This window comes from Mesoplodon mirus, assembly GCF_964341445.2.
Source record: "Mesoplodon mirus genome assembly, chromosome: 7".
Lineage (NCBI taxonomy): Eukaryota > Metazoa > Chordata > Mammalia > Artiodactyla > Ziphiidae > Mesoplodon > Mesoplodon mirus.
Window position 1 is genome coordinate 108,610,228 of NC_138983.1, and position 15,186 is coordinate 108,625,413.

Here is a 15,186-nt window from a genome sequence, read left to right on the forward strand (position 1 = left end):
AGCTAAAATCAGGAGGAAGAAGCAGTTTTCTTACATCTGAAACCTTGGACAATTCTCTTAAAAAGTAATTGGGAGGAAAAAGAAAGCACAAAGTATTTTTTGCTTTATTTTTAAAATTCAGCTATAAAGGTCACTTTAATACTGTGCATCTATGACAATCTCCTCAGCATTTATATCAATATGTTAACAAGACTGCCATGTTTTTTTAATTGTTTAAAGCAATTATACTCCAATAAAGATGTTAATATATATATATATAGTATAATATATATATATATATATATATATATATATATATATTGTAAAATGTCTCCCTCTGGCACCCAAGCTTTCATTCCCACATCTGACTTACTCTGAAATCCTTCCAGGTGGGAACAGAGAGCATCAGTACAGTTTTCTCACTGAATTATGAAATAAAATACGATGCTTTAAAATGGTGTGTTAGCTTCTGCTTTATAACAGAGTGAATCAGTTATATATATACATATGTTCTTACATCTCTTCCCTCTTGCGTCTCCTTCACTCCCACCCTCCCTATCCCACCCCTCTAGGTGGTCACAAAGCACCGAGCTGATCTCACTGTGCTATGCAGCTGCTTCCCACTAGCTATCTATTTTACGTTTGGTAGTGTATATATGTCCATGCCACTCTTTTACTTTGCCACAGCTTACCCTTCCCCCACCGCATATCCTCAAGTCCATTCTCTAGGAGGGCTGTGTCTTTATTCCCGTCTTACCCCTAGGTTTTTCATGACATTATTTTTTTCTTAGATTCCATATATATGTGTTAGCATACGGTATTTGTCTTTCTCTTTCTGACTTACTTCACTCTGTATGACACACTCTAGGTCCATCCACTTCACTACAAATAACTCAATTTTGTTTCTTTATATAGCTGAGTAATATTCCATTGTATATATGTGCCACATCTTCTTTATCCATTCATCTGTCAATGGACACTTAGGTTGCTTCCATCTCCTGGCTATTGTAAATAGAGGTGCAATGAACATTTTGGTACATGACTCTTTTTGAATTATGGTTTTCTAAGGGTATATGCCCAGTAGTGGGATTGCTGGGTCATATGGTAGTTCTATTTGTAGTTTTTTAAGGAACCTCCATAATGTTCTCCATAGTGGCTGTACCAATTCACATTCCCACCTGCAGTGCAAGAGTGTTCCCTTTTCTCCGCACCCTCTCCAGCATTTATTGTTTCTAGATTTTTTGATCATGGCCATTCTGGCTGGTGTGAGATGATATCTCATTGTAATTTTGAATTGCATTTCTCTAATGATTAATGATGTTGAGCATTCTTTCATGTGTTTGCTGGCAATCTGTATATCTTCTGTGAAGAAATGTCTATTTAGGTCTTCTTTCCATTTTTGGATTGAGTTCTTTGGGTTTTTTTGTTATTGAGCTGCATCAGCTGCTTGTAAATTTTGGAGATTAATCCTTTGTCAGTTGCTTCATTTGAAAATATTTTCTCCCATTCTAAGGGTTGTCTTTTGGTCTTGTTTATGGTTTCCTTTGCTGTGCAAAAGCTTTTAAGTTTCATTGGGTCCCATTTGTTTACTTTTGTCTTTATTTCCATTTCTCTAGGAGGTGGGTCAAAAAGAATCTTGTTGTGATTTATGTCATAGAGTGTTCTCTCTATGATTTCCCCTAAGAGTTTGATAGATTCTGGCCTTACATTTAGGTCTTTAATCCATTTTGAGCTTATTTTTGTGTATGGTGTTAGGGAGTGTTCTAATCTCATACTTTTACATGTACCTGTCCAGTTTTCCCAGCACCATTTATTGACGAGACTGTCTTTTCTCCACTGTACATTGTTGCCTCCTTTATTGAAGATAAGATGACCATATGTGCATGGGTTTATCTCTGGGCTTTCTATCCTGTTCCATTGATCTATATTTCTGCTTTTGTGCCAGTACCATACGGTCTTGCTTACTGTAGCTTTGTAGTATAGTCTGAAGTCAGGGAGCCTGATTGCTCCAGCTCCATTTTGCATTCTCAAGATTGCTTTTTCTATTCGGGGTCTTTTGTGTTTCCATAGAAATTGTGAATTTTTTTGTTTTAGTTCTGTGAAAAATGCCAGTGGTAGTTTGCTAGGGATTGAATTGAATCTGTAGATTGCTTTGGGTAGTAGAGTCATTTTCACAATGTTGATTCTTCCAATCCAAGAACATGGTATATCTCTCCATCTATTTGTATCATCTTTAACTTCTTTCATCAGTGTCTTATAATTTTCTGCATACAGATCTTTTGTCTCCTTAGGTAGGTTTATTCCTAGATATTTTATTCTTTTTGTTGCAATGGTAAATGGGAGTGTTTTCTTATTTCACTTCTAGAGTTTTCATCATTAGTGATTAGGAATGCCAGAGATTTCTGTGCATTAATTTTGTATCCTGCTACTTTACCAAATTCATTGATTAGCTCTAGTAGTTTTCTGGTAGCATCTTAGGATTCTCTATGTATAGTATCATGTCATCTGCAAACAGTGACAACTTTACTTGTTCTTTTCTGATTTGGATTCCTTTTATTTCCTTTTCTTCTCTGATTGTTGTGGCTAAAACTTCCAAAACTATGTTGAATAAGAGTTGTGAGAGTGGGAAACCTTGTCTTGTTCCTGATCTTAGTGGAAAGGTTTTTAGTTTTTCACCATTGAATGTCTTTCTTTGTCTCTTGTAATAGTCTTTAATTTAGAGTCTATTTTTTCTGATATGAGAATTGCTCCTCCAGCTTTCTTTTGATTTCCATTTGGGTGGAATATATTTTTCCATCCCCTCACTTTCAGTCTGTATGTGTCCCTATGTCTGAAGTGGGTCTCTTGTAGACAGCATATATATGGGTCTTGTTTTTGTATCCATTCAGCCAGTCTGTGTCTTTTGGTGGGAGAATTTAATCCATTTACATTTCACATAATTATCGATATGTATGTTCCTATTTCCATTTTCTTAATTGTTTTGGGTTTGTTATTATAGGTCTTTTCCTTCTCTTGTGTTTCTTGCCTAGGGAAGTCCCTTTAGCATTTGTTGTAAGCTTGGTTTGGTGGTGCTGAACTCTCTCAGACTTTGGTTGTCTGTAAAGCTTTTAATTTCTTCATCAAATCTGAATGAGATCCTTGCTGGGTAGAGTAATCTTGGTTGTAGATTTTTCTCCTTCATCACTTTAAATATGCCTTGCCACTCCCTTCTGGCTTGCAGAGTTTCTGCTGAAAGATCAGCTGTTAACCTTATGGGGATTCCCTTGTGTGTTATTTGTTGGTTTTCCCTTGCTGTTTTTAATATGTTTTCTTTGTATTTAATTTTTGTCAGGTTAATTAATATGTGTCTTTGCATGTTTCTCCTTGGATTTATCCTGTATGGGACTCTCTGTGCTTCCTGGACTTGATTAACTATTTCCTTTCCCATATTAGGGAAGTTTTCAACTATAATCTCTTCAAATATTTTCTCAGTCCCTTCCTTTTTGTCTTCTTCTTCTGGGACCCCTATAATTTGAATGTTGGTGTGTTTAATGTTGTCCCAGACGTCTCTGAGACTGTCCTCAGTTCTTTTCATTCTTTTTTTTTTTTTTATTCTGCTCTGTGGTAGTTATTTCCACTATTTTATCTTCCAGGTCACTTATCCATTCTTCTGCCTCAGTTATTCTGCTATTGATCTCTTCTAGAGTATTTTTAATTTCATTTATTGTGTTGTTCATCATTGCTTGTTTCCTCTTTACTCCTTCTAGGTCCTTATTAAATGTTTCTTTCATTTTCTCTCTTCTATTTCCAAGATTTTGGATAATCTTTACTATCATTATTCTGAATTCTTTTTCAAGTAGATGGCCTATTTCCTCTTCACTTGTTAGGTCTGGTGGGTTTTTATCTTGCTCCTTCATCTTCTGTGTGTTTTTCTGTCTTCTCTTTTATTTTACTGTGTTTGTGGTCTTCTTTTTGCAGGCTGCAGGTTCATAGTTCCCATTGTTTTTGGTGTCTGTCTCCAGTGGCTAAAGTTGTTTCAGTGGCTTGTGTAGGCTTACTGATGGAGGGAACTAGTGTCTGTGCTCTGGTGAATGAGGCTGGATCTTGTCTTTCTGGTGGGCAGGTCCACGTCTGGTGGTGTGTTTTGGTGTGACTGTGGCCTTATTATTATTTGAGGCAGCCTCTCTGCTAATGGGTGGGGTTGTGTTCCTGTCTTGCTAATTGTTTGGCATAAGGTGTCTGGCACTGTAGCTTGCTGGTCGTTGAGTAAAGCTGGGTGTTCGTGTTGAGATGGAGATCTGTGGGAGATTTTCGCCATTTGACATTATGTGGATCTGGCAGTTCTCCTGTGGACCAGTGTCCTGAAGTAGGCTCTCCCATGTCAGAGGCACAGCACTGACTCCTGGCTGTGGCACCAAGATCCTTTCATCCACATGGCTCAGAATAAAAGGGAGAAAAAGTAGAAAGAAAGTAATAAAGAAAAAGAAAGAAAGAAAGAAAGATAGATAGAAAGAAAGAAAGAAGGGATAAAATAAAATAAAGTAAAATAAAATAAAGTTATTAATATAAAAATAATTATTAAGAAGAAAAAATGTTTTAATAAAAAAACAAAACAAACAAACAAACAAGTCAGGCAGAGAGAACCCTAGGACAAATGGTAAAAGCAAAGCTCTACAGACAACATGTCACACAGAAGCATACACATACACACTCACAAAAAGAGGAAAAGGGGAAAAATAATATATCTTGCTCTCAAAGTCCATCTCCTCAATTTGGGATGATTCATTGTCTATTCAGGTATTCCACCGATCCAAGGTACGTCCAGTTGATTGTGGAGATTTAATCTGCTGCTCCTGAGGCTGCTGGGAGAGATTTCCCTTTCTGTTCTTTGTTCGCACAGTTCCTGGGGTTCAGCTTTGCATTTGGCCCCGCCTCTGCCTGTAGGTCACCAGAGGGCGTCTGTTCTTCACTCAGACAGGACGGCGGTTAAAGTTGCAGCTCATTTGGGGGCTCTGGCTCACTCAGGCCGGGGGGAGGGAGGGGCATGGAGTGGGCAGCAAGCCTGCTGTGGCAGAGGTTGGTGTGACATTGCACCAGCCTGAGGAGCTCAGTGCATTCTCCTGGGGAAGTTGTCCCTGGGTCCCGGGACCCTGGCAGTGGCAGGCTGCAGAGGCTCCCCAGAAGGTAGGTGTGGAGAGTGACCTGTGCACACACACAGGCTTCTTGGTGGTGGCAGCAGTGGACTTAACATCTCACGCCCATCTCTGGAGCTCCTTTAATCAGTGCTCTTAATCCCCTCTCCTCGCACACCAGGAAACAAAGAGGGAAGAAATAGTCTCTTGCCTTCGGCAGGTCCAGACATTTTCCCAGACTCCCACCCAGCTCGCCATGGTGCACTAACCCCTTCAGGCTGTGTTCACGCAGACAACCCCAGTCCTCTCCCTGCGATCCTACTGATGCCCGAGCCTCAGCTCCCATCTCCCGCCTTCCCCAGCGGGTGAGCAGATAAGCCTCTGGGGCTGGTGAGTGCTGTTTGGCACCACTCTTCTGTGTGGGAATCTCTCCGCTTTGCCCTCTGCACCCCTGTTGCTGTGCTTTCCTCCATGGCTTCAAAACTCCCCCCTCCACCACCTGTAGTCTCCACCCGCGAAGGGGCTTCCTAGTGTGTGGAAACCTTTCCTCCTTCACAGCTCCCTCCCACTGGTGGAGGTCCCATCCCCATTCTTTTGTCTCTCTTTATTCTTTTTTCTTTTGCCCTACCCAGGTATGTGGGGACTTTCTTGCCTTTTGGGAGGTCTGAGGTCTTCTGCCATCATTCAGTGGGTGTTCTGTTGGAGTTGTTCCACGTGTAGATGTATTTCTGATGTATCTGTGGGAAGGAAGGCGATCTCCATGTCTTACTCTTCCGCCATCTTCCCCCTTTCCCAAACAAACAACTTTTAAATACCTCAGTATATAATTTTAATGAAAGCTTTACCAAAAGAAAAATCAGTGCTCAGTGCAAACATGCACCTTTGAAAAAGTCTTCTGTGTACTTTTTTACAGTAACAAGGGTAGAAGTTTTTGACTTATATTTTTCAAGATTTTAAAATTTTCAATTTTCAATATATAAAGGCTCTCCAGGTAGATATGTGGCCACTTTCCTTCCATTAGAAAAGGAAAAATCTCAGCAAATGGTTACATTTGGTTCTCCAAAAAGTTCATTTGGGTTTTTCCATAACATCTTATGGGAAACCCAAACAAAATTTTTGGCCAACTCAATAATTCCCTTTATATGACTAAGACTTAAAAATTGTATTTAGAACTCTGTCTTTGCAATATGGTTCCCTGAATCTAAAAACAAAAACAAAACAAAAAAAAATGTGTGTGTGTGTATATATATATATATTTTTTTTTTCATCAACAGTTTCATCTGAAGTCTTATCAGTGATATGTGGTTGGAATAAAAAGCCTCTACAATTTTTATGGGGTAGGGGTTTTTGAAATCGACTTTGTATAGACTAGTTGAACTAACTTATGGCCTTTATTCTACCATTTCATTTAACGTGTGTTTGTGACCCAGTATTTATGCTTCAGCAATGTCAAAGCTGAAAATATTTTGTTCCTCACATAGAGTACAACCTCAAATAAAGTGCTCCTCTTGATAGATAACAGTCAGACATGGTGTATTTAAAAAAAAAGTAGTGAAAAAGGTCACTGAGCATAGGAATGAATGAAAAGGTAGTTTTGAGCAATAGCACTGAGACCTTTGGGGGCTTTCCTTTTTGGTCTATATCTGTCTTAAAAGTCAATGCATGCCTTTTAAATATCATGATTCATAACACGTTCCTTACACAATCATGGAAATGTAGCTTTGTGGTTGGAACAACAAAAGAAATCTAATGAAATTTAGATTCTGTTTGTGCCTTCACAGGGTAAAAAAATAAAATAAAAAGTGATATTTTGTGAATGAATGTTTTAAGTGCCAAGCACTGTGATAAATAATTTATATGTATTATTTCAATTTAAATTAACCTTAAAAGTTTATGAGCTAAGTACTCTCAATATGCCCAAATAACAGAAGATGGAACTGGCGCTCAGGAAGAGGTAAAGCAACTTGTCTGAAGGTAAGTAATTTTTTGGAAGACAAAAATCAACAACAGCAACAAAAAAATCCAAGCCTGACTCCTAGTCCATTATTTTGATCATTATGCTAGACTGGCAGACAATTTAAGTCAGACAATTTAACTTCTCCAGAAATGTCCTAGTTAATCCAAGGATAAAGACCTTCTTTACTTGTCTTGCTAGATTTGTTATTTGTCATTGGTAAGGTACTGATGAGACTGGACACAGTGTAAAAATCCAAAAAGAGCATCATTTTTTCTTGTTGTGCTTTTCATAATCATCACAGCACTTCACTTCAAAAATCAGATAGCAGGAAGTAACACCGGACAGATTCAGGTGCAATGCTTTGGTATGCACAACTTGTTACTATCGTGGTTTATTATTTCCATTTTCTTTCATACAGAACCCACTGCTGCTCCCACAGATGTTAAGGCTACAAGTGTGTCTGTGTCAGAGATTCTTGTTGCATGGAAACATATTAAAGAGAGTCTAGGAAGACCACAGGGATTTGAGGTATGAACAGAATTACTGAAAATAAGCCTTGTTATTTTTGCTGGCACTGTACTGTCTTGAAGAAATTGTTTGGTGACACTTCAACAGAATTACATTCCTTTTAAATTTTGCTCTATGGAAAAGAAATGAGAAATATACTATTCTACTGACATGTATTATGTTGCTCATTAGCTAGCTTATTTTTCAATATGGTAGTTTCCATAGCACTGAGCAAAGATTTAAAAAAAAAGAAAATAGACTTTTAGATTAAAAAACAGGAGCTACAGGTTGATATTTACTGGTATCCAATTTATTGGTGGTTAAAAATACTTTCTGTGTATTTACCTCTAATAATTTAATGTATAAAACAAGTTTTCCTATTATATTGTTCATGGCAGATCTTACCTCCTATACAAACTTCTCAGATTTGCTTGGAAATTAGAGATCTGTACCTATTAATTCAAATGACTTTTTGTCCTTCAAATTTTACTGTTTTTAAACATAGTTATGCCAGACTTATAGTGGTGAACATTTTATAACAATTCATTGACTTCAATAAAATTTTATCCTCCACATGGACTAAAGGATTGTGGGCAGTCTGTGAACTTGAGTATTCCACAGAAACAAGAACCATCCCCTAGCTGCTGTGAGTGTTGGCTATGAATGGTTTTCAGCTTCCCCTCTGGAGAACTGCCCTCCACTAAGGGGTGATGCCTTACCAGAAAAGGTACCAACCCCACAGTCAAGCAACCCAAGGTCAATGACTGGCTGATACTGACTGATACTGGTCCCTTGCTTCAAGGAGGAAACAACTTTATGGTGCAGTTTATGGTCCAGAGCCTTTGTCGTGTACATCAGGCCAATGTTAGATCACCTGGGACCACACTCTTGCTCAGTTCCTTCTACTTTCCATCCTCTTTTCCACCCTTCCTTATAGATTCACCTGCAAGCAATCTCACAGTAAATTACATCATTCAAATCCCTGTCTCAAGCTCTGCTTCTATTGAACTAAACCTAAAACAATTAAATGAGTATAGGTCCACCTAGACCTCTGAATCAGAACATGTGTTGTTGTGCATACTTGTAGCAACCCATAAAGTGTATTCTGCTGTTCAGAAAAGTGAGGATTCAGGCTTCTACATCTCAAAGTGGTGCTCCTGTCACACAGCCAGTCACCCTCAACTATTTTTCTGCCTGGCCTAATAGCATGACATTCATATTCCCACCGTGATTCACCTGTAATAACAGCTTTCTATGAGGTCCTACAGAGATCACATAAGATTTAAGCTTGTGAACAATGGTTCTCTTTCAAATATAAATCATCATTCATCCATTCTTTCAACAAATATTTATTGTAGGCCTACTGATTAGCAGACACTGAGCTAGATGCTAGGGATAAAACAATGAGCAAATTAAAGTCCCTGTCCTCATGAAGCTTATGTTGTAGTAGGGAAGGCAAACAATAAAGAAGCTAACAAATAAATGTGTGATATAATTTCAGTTGATGATGAATGTTGTGCAGAAAAATAATACTGCACAAGAAGGTAGAGAGTGAGAGTCTGCTGTTTATAGAGGTTTGAGGAATTAACCTTTCTGAGGTTGTGACATTTGACATGATCAAATGAGAGAAAGAAAGAGAGAGAGAGTGAGGCAGAGAGAACAGCAAACTCAAAGGCCCTGTCTTAAGAGCATGCTGGCCTTGTTCAAAGAACAGAACAGGAGCTATTTTGGCTAGATAACAGTGAACAACAGGAAGAGTGGTAGCAGGAAAAATCGCTGGGACAAGAACCAGGTTATATGCAGTCTTGTGAACCAGGAAAAGGAGTTTAGATTTTATCTTCAGTATAAGGAAAAACCATTAACGATTATGAACAGAGAGTCCAGTCAGTCTCTGACTCATATTTTAAAAGCATCTCTTGGTCTAGAGGGTGAAGAACAGACTGTAGAGAGGACCTCAGGTAGAGCAGTGGAGAAGTGGTCCTTCCAACCTAGCAGACAATGAAGTTGCTTTCGACTAGAACAGTAGATGTGGAATTGATGAGAAGTGGACCTTGTAAAATATATTTTGAGTGGAAGTGTGGCAGGATTTGATTTTAAATTAGATGTGGACTATGCCAAATTTAATTCCAGAGCTTTTTGACCCAAGAAGCTGGGAGAATGACAAATCATTCACATACATAAGGAACGGATGGAGAAGAGCATATTTTAGAGAAAAAGATCAAAGATTCTGGTTTAATGTGTTAAATTTTATAAGCCTTTTTTTATTTAATTTTTTTTTTACAAAAAGAGCTATCAAGTAAGTCTTATTTTAAGAGAAAGGTTAGAGACAGAGCTATAACTCTGAGGAATCTTCAGTATATAAATGGTTTTTATACATGTGCTGGCTGAGATCACCAAATGTTGATAAAGATGTCTGAGAATTGAGCCCTATGGCACCTCTTCATTTGGAACTCAAGAAAGAAAGTGGATATGGCCAAAGAAATTATAGAAGACATTGAAGAAGTTCAGAAGCCAAGAGAAGAATTTTAAAATGGAGTGTTCTACTGAATCAAATGCTGCTAAGAAATTCAGAAAGATGAGGCCTGAGATTGTTCAATGGGTATGGCCACACAGAGACCTTACTGACCATGGTAAGAAGGGTTTTACAAAATGCTGGTGATCAAGGTTCTACTAGAGATAAAGATCAAGATCACTCAAGCATGGCATTCAAGAGTGTCAGAGCACAAAGTTTTCTCTAAATCTATTGTATTCAAAACAACAACTTATCACAAGCAAAAATGGAATATCTTTGAGGATATGTTAATAGCATTTAATCAAATTCTGGGGCAATCATTACATTGACTGAATTTTATTTAAAGTAAATCAACACAAATTCTGACAACTATTTTTACACAAAGAAGCAACACAGCTTCCATGGGCACAATAACATTTGTAGTATTTTATAGTTCATTATAAGTTGTATTTTTTAAAAGATGGCATCTTGTTACCAAAAAAAAAAAAAAGAAAATATCTCGTTAATGGGAAAATCAAATGTATGCTTTTCATTATCAGAAAATAATTAAAACTTTATATAATTCAATGACCAAATATGACATAACAGTTATTTTAAGTAAAATATAGTCAGCAAAGACTCTTTATAAGATATACTGTTGCATAAGTGTATAGTTGTATGTAGATTTAAAAAATAAATGTGAAATTGGGTCATTTGTAGAGATGTGGATAGACCTAGAGACTGTCATACAGAGTGAAGTAAGTCAGAAAGAGAAAAACATATATCATATATTAATACATATATGTGGAACCTAGAAAAATGGTACAGGTGAACAAGCAAGGCAGAAATAGAGACACAGATCTAGACAACAAATGTATGGACACCAAGAGGGAAAAGTGGGGTGGGTGGTGTGGTAGTGGTGGTGGGATGAACTGGGAGATTGGGATTGACATGTATACTCTGATGTGTATAAAATAGATAACTAATAAGAACATGTTGTATAAAAAATAAAATAAAATTCAAAAATAAATAAAATTCAAAATTAAAAATTCTGATAATTCAAAAATAAATAAATGTAATATAAGTAAAACTTACCAGCATCACTCCCAGCCCCTCTTTTTTCTACTCTCTATCCCTTTAAGAAAAGCTCTACCTCTGTTCTTCACCTTACGCATCCTAGAATTTACTCTTCTCATTGTCTCCTCATCTTTCTTTTCAGTAAAAATATCTCCTGAACTAAATATTTCTAAAATGTAGTAACCCCTAAAGCTTAATATTTTATCTCATCACTATCTCCCTCCTCTATTCTATCCCGGCCACAATCCTAGTTGTATTTACTAATAGTAGAATTCTGAGCATGATGATGATGAAACAAGTATTGTTTTTGTCACAAAAGCCAATGAGACTAGTTTCAAGTTTTATGTACTTATAATATCAATCCTGTGAGTCGTTTTTCTAGCCATAATTGCAGCTTTACCTGCAATGTCTAAAGTAGTTAGTTACTATAACTGCTACCAGTCCTGTGCCATTCTGAAAATAGTGGAGACAGTGTTTTTGGTCACATCTCCTGTTCTTCCTGAATTGAATGGGTAAATAAGGTAGAAAAGGTCTTGCTCTTATGAATACTGCATCCTAATGGGAGAAAATAAATAAATAAATAAATGTGAGAAAAATAAACTTAGATAACAATACATGTAGAAGTGCAAAGGTAGAACATACCTGACCCTGATTCGCTTAAGGAACAGAAGGAAGTGGAGCAACTACACCTTGGTGAACATTGATGTGAGTGAAATTTGAAGTAGTCAGAGAGTTTAGGTGGGCAGACATAATATTATGTAGGGATATATAGATTATGAGAAGAGTTTGTATTTTATTCCAAATACAATGAAAAGCCATTGGGACAATTTTAGGAGGAGAGTGACAATGTCTGATTTACATTTTTTTAAATATTACTCTGGCAGCTATTCCATGCAGAATGAAAGGGTGAGGAGAGAAAGGTCAAGAGTAGAAGTTAGGAGGTTATTGCAATAATCCATGCAAGAAATGACGATAACTTAGACTAAGGTCATAACAGTGGAGCAGGAGAAAGGTAGACATACTTGAGAGGCAGGCCTGGCAGGATTTTATGAATGATCAGATGTGGAGGGAAGGAAAATGATGATTCCTACATCATGGCCTTGGTCAAATGGATGAATAGTGGTACAATTTACCAAATAATAATAATAAAGTTTTAAAAATTTAAAGGGAAAACCTGGACAAAGAAGAGATTTGAAAATGAGAAATAAAGAAGCCTGTTTTGGCTAAATTAAATTTGAGATGCTTATTGGAAATTTAAGAGTCAGATAAGCAACAGGATATGTGAGTTTGGAGTCTAATTAAGAGATCAGGGCTGAAGACATAAAGGGGGCAATCATAAAGGTGGTATTTAAAGTCATTCTATTACATTAAATCACCTAAGGACAAATTCCCAGAAGGGAGTAGAGGAAAGGAGAGGATAAGAGGAGGAATGAAGGGGGAGATAAGCTGTGTCCTGGTGCAATCAGCATGTAGAAATTTAACTGAAGGAAAGGAATCAGCACGGAGAGTGACAAGGAGAGATCATTTTGATGGAGAGAAAATCAACAGTGTGAGGTATCAAAGAAACTAAAAGAGCTAATCAAAAAGAAGGAAATGATCAACTGTGTTTACACCTGCTAAGAGATCGAGTTGAAAGCAGAAAAGTTTCTATTGAGTTTAGCAGTTACTGGTGATCTTCAGGAAATTTTCACAATTAGATAAGTGATCAATATCCCTTGTGTTATCAGTTTAGTTACTTCAGGTTGTAGACATCAAATACCCTTAAGAATATTCTTCTCTCTAAATAATGGCTAGTGGAAGCAATTTGGAGAGAACCTCAATTCAGAACTCCAGACCAGCAACACATTTGCTTGTTGTGGAATCATTTAAGTCTCTTGTCAGGATATCAAGGTGTCTTGATATACATTAGAATCATAACTCTCCAGTATTATCAGAAATGGATAAGAGTCAGACTCAACCTCTCAATATGTTTTTGCACCAGTAAATGACTATAAAAGAATCGAATTAATCACTGCAGACAACTATTTTAGCCTCAGATAAAAGCAGTTAAAAGAAGTCAAGATGAGACTTTTATATGGGAAACTTCCCTTGATACACCAGGCATAATAGTGGAGGTAAATGAGAAAAAAAATCATTTCTGAAATCATGTGCACACATTTAATTCTTTCTAGGATATGGCTCCTGTCAAACACATACTCAACTGCCATTTTGATATAGACAAGCTTTATCTCTAGAATACATAGTACAGTATTAACTAATGATAACCCCTCAGTGAACTCTTCTTAATAAGTAATCAAACTTGAACCTATGTTGTTCATTTGATTCTGAAATATTTGTATTTTCTCTTCCACTAATCTTGGGAGGCTACCCTCAAGCAAGCGTCATTTAAAGGGAAGATGGACATCATTAAGAGAAATAAAGTCCTTAAGGCTCTTATAACATCACCTGATCCCCTTCCTAAGCTCCCATCACTGTGCTCTCCTTCCCCTGTAAGCTCCTCAGTTGACTCACAGCCTGATTCTAATTGTGACCTGGATTGTCAGTCAGATTTGGACCTCGTTTGTCCCTGATCTGGCTTTCTGTGTATTTCGTCTGAATCTCAGTTATCATTTATTATTCATTCACTTACTTATCCACGTGCTATTTATTGAATGCTTGCTAAGTCTTGGTGCAGTGTGTGGGGTAAAACAATAAGTAAAATAGACAGAGTCCCTGCCCTTATGAAGTTCACAGTCTAGCAAGGGAGACTTTATTTCAGTTTCTTTCTTTCATTTTTGTTTTTTGGTTTTTTTGGTAAGGCCTTGTAGCTCCTTTTGTTTGATGTCTTGGTTTTGACATTCTTTTCCCTGGTGTGGCCAGACCTATAGGGCAGCTGTAAGGATCTCAGTAGGAGGCTTTCCCTGATACCATCTGTCAATTACTTACCTACATTTAGCATTTTTGTCCTTTACAAGGAAGCCTCTATTACACTCTAATTTGTTTACCAAATAATGAATCAAGCATTTTGACTTAAACTATGTTCATCTGCAACTAACTTACACTTTCAAATACATTAACCAATTAATTCAAATCAAACTGTTTTTGTTATTAAAATGACTAATTGCTCTATCTAATAGAATGGTCAAAGCAATTGATATGGTAGAAATAGCTATGCATAAAGATAGTGTCAGAATGATGACCGCCCCTAGCCTACCAGAAAATAAAATGACATTATAGTAAGAGGCTTCAGGAAATTTTAGTAATATCATCCCCTTTAATTTCAAAGTGGGTCCACCCATGGACATTTCTAAATGTCACAATTAGGCAAGATCCGAATTCTGCTATGAAAAGAAAAAAAGTGGTCTTTTCAGCAAGTTTGCAAGGCTGCCTTTTATTATACAAGTCTTATACTACCTCACAAAAATGACCATCTGAGGAAATAAGAAAGAATATGAAATCACAAATATAGACACCACTCCATCTAACTGTATTTCACAAATACAATTGAACAATTTTGTTGACATTCTCTTAAAACAACCCATTTGAGAATTTTGTTTACTTACATAGAAGTAGCTTGAGATTTCATGGCTACAGAGACTAAATGTAGAAAGCGTTGACATTGAGATATGTGAAATTTCTAGCTTATGACATGCAGCACGATTGAAAATCAGAAGTGAGCTATATTTATTGAATGACTGATTTTTGAATTATCATGACTGTCCCATCTCGATTGCCATCCCTGTCATTGGCCCATGCAAATAAATTATTAGTTTCAGTTTTGAATTTATGAACCCACCAGCATAAAGTGTCCTGTGAATGGTAATTCCTGAATCTTAGAGCAGAGCCTCTAAAGCTTTTCCTAGAACACCAGGATTTTTATGTGCATACAAAATCAGAGCAGATGCCAGTCTAGCAAGAAAAAAGACTAAAGAAAAATAGGACCCAATTTCATCATCTTTTCTCTGATTTTCCCAAATTGGGAAGAATGACAAAGGAAATTGGGTTATAATGCAATGTTGGATGATTAATATTTGTTATTCCTTCACTTATCAAGCATTTATTATCAGTCACTGTTCTAGGCAGTG

General features: G+C 37.0%; 1 protein-coding gene across 3 annotated transcripts in view; it reads left to right on the forward strand.

The window, feature by feature from the left end:
• Positions 1-15,186, forward strand: part of CNTN5 (contactin 5) — a gene marked incomplete at both ends in the record, with an annotated part of 851,694 nt that overhangs the window by 811,658 nt on the left and 24,850 nt on the right. For all 3 annotated transcript variants that reach the window (XM_082627404.1, XM_082627405.1, XM_082627406.1), the window contains one exon: positions 7,466-7,575. In XM_082627404.1, the coding sequence (XP_082483530.1) occupies positions 7,466-7,575 (110 nt within the window). The remainder of the gene's footprint in view (positions 1-7,465; positions 7,576-15,186) is intronic.